At 35.4% G+C, this 1,910-nt stretch overlaps 1 protein-coding gene across 1 annotated transcript in view; it reads left to right on the top strand.

Annotated features, from left to right (window-relative positions):
- Positions 1-1,910, top strand: part of LOC106881606 (dynein axonemal heavy chain 5-like) — a 222,976-nt gene that overhangs the window by 25,885 nt on the left and 195,181 nt on the right. The window contains exon 2 of the mRNA XM_052975199.1: positions 1,107-1,241. Coding sequence (XP_052831159.1) covers positions 1,107-1,241 — 135 coding nt within the window. The remainder of the gene's footprint in view (positions 1-1,106; positions 1,242-1,910) is intronic.

Below are 1,910 nucleotides of genomic sequence, written 5' to 3'. Positions count from 1 at the left end.
ATAATATATAAACATGTACAACTTTTAGAACATTGTCATTTTATTTATTTTCTTTTTTTACTCTCGGCAAAAGGTCCGAAATTTTTGGAGAGGGGGGGGCAGTCGATTAGATCGACCCCAGTGCATAACTGGTACTTAATTTATCGACCCCGAAAAGATGAAAGACAAAGTCGACCTCGGCGGAATTTGAACTCAGAATGTAAAGACAGACGAAATACCGCTAAGCATTTCGCCTGGTGTGCTAACGTTTCTGCCAGCTCACCGCCTTAACATTGTCATTTTATGAGATTTTACTGGCAAATTTTTTTAATTAACATAGACATTTATTTACATGAAAGAAAATTACCGGACAACTGTCATCTAATTCTTCCAAACCGTTAGAATCGTTATTTCAGACAAGATGGTGAGCTGGCAGAATCGGTAGCACACCAGACAAAATGCTTAGTGCTATTTTGTCCATCTTTACGTTCTGAGTTCAAATCCTGCCGAGGTCGACTTTGCTCTTCATCTTTGAGGAAATTCGTACCAGTTGAGTACTGGGGTTGATGTAATCGACCAGCCCCACTCCCCTAAAATTTCAGGCCTTGCGCCTATAGCAGAGTGGCAGGGCAGTAGAATCATTACCAAACCAGATAAAATATTTAGAGATATTTCTTCTCGGTATTTACATTCTGAGTTCAAATTCTGTTAAGGTCAACTTTGCCTTTCATCCTTTCGGGGTTGATAAAATAAGCACTAGTTGGGCAATGGGTTCATTATAAACTGCTAAAGATGGATATGAGGTTTTTCCTGAAGGTATCTTGGTGTATGACCAAATACTAGATAGTGTTTCCTATAATAATTATTCACCGATTGCTGTGTTGAATGCGACTAATGGAGCCCAAGTAACAGTGTTCTGATGTTTCGAATAAAACTTAATAACCTTCAGTGACCTTTGCTGAGTTAGCCTTACTTTTCGTTTTCCTTTTCCTGAATTTTTCCTATTGTAAAGGTAATTTATGAACACTCTGTATAACATGTAACATTTTTTTTTATTCAAGAAACAATATTTTTTATATCGTAACAGAATCAAAATATTTATTTTTCTTTTTTCTTTTTTATTGTAGCAAAAGTTGAAAGAAGAGCGAGAAAGCAAACGAAAACAACTGGACGACCGTCATTGGTATATTTTACAAACAGTCGCAGATTGTCTTCAACTGGACAAATTAGATGTCGAGGAAAGTATCCTTGAAGGAACACAGGTAGATATGCTATTGAATAAAGTTTTAACCATTTACATACTTAAACCTTGATATGTTCAACACAGTGATATGAAGCAAGTATTGTATCTTACGTGTGTATGTATATGTATCTATATATGTATATGTTTATTTTAATAATTAAATAAATATATTGTTGATGTCATAAGAATTTAGAAACTTTTGGGGGAATGTGGAACAATTATTTCAAGGAACATTGAATCTCGAAGCACATAAAGCTATATCCTTTCTACTCTATAGGCACTAAGTCTGAAAATTTGGGGGAGTGAGCTTGTAGGTTAAACGACCCCGGCATTTGACTGGTGTTTATTTCATTGTCCACGAAAGGATGAGAGGCAATGTGCCTCAACAGAATTTGAACTCAAAACGTAAAGATGGACGAAATGCCACCAAGTATTTTGCCCAGCATGCTAACGATTCTGCTACCTTGCTGCCTTTAAAGCTATAAATAACAGCAGGTAAAAATATTAGATTGAGCAACCCTTAGGATAAAAAAATATCGAGGGCAGCCTTCAACTTTTTTTAATCCAAAAGGGCTTTTCAACCCAATATTTACATGCTATCATTTAAAGTTGTATGTGCTTCGAGATCCACTGTTCCTAATATACATACAAACACATACATACATACATACATATATATATATATATA

The sequence above is a fragment of the Octopus bimaculoides genome, chromosome 20, assembly GCF_001194135.2.
Source record: "Octopus bimaculoides isolate UCB-OBI-ISO-001 chromosome 20, ASM119413v2, whole genome shotgun sequence".
NCBI classification, from domain to species: Eukaryota; Metazoa; Mollusca; class Cephalopoda; order Octopoda; family Octopodidae; genus Octopus; species Octopus bimaculoides.
This window is presented reverse-complemented; position numbering and strand designations above follow the sequence as displayed.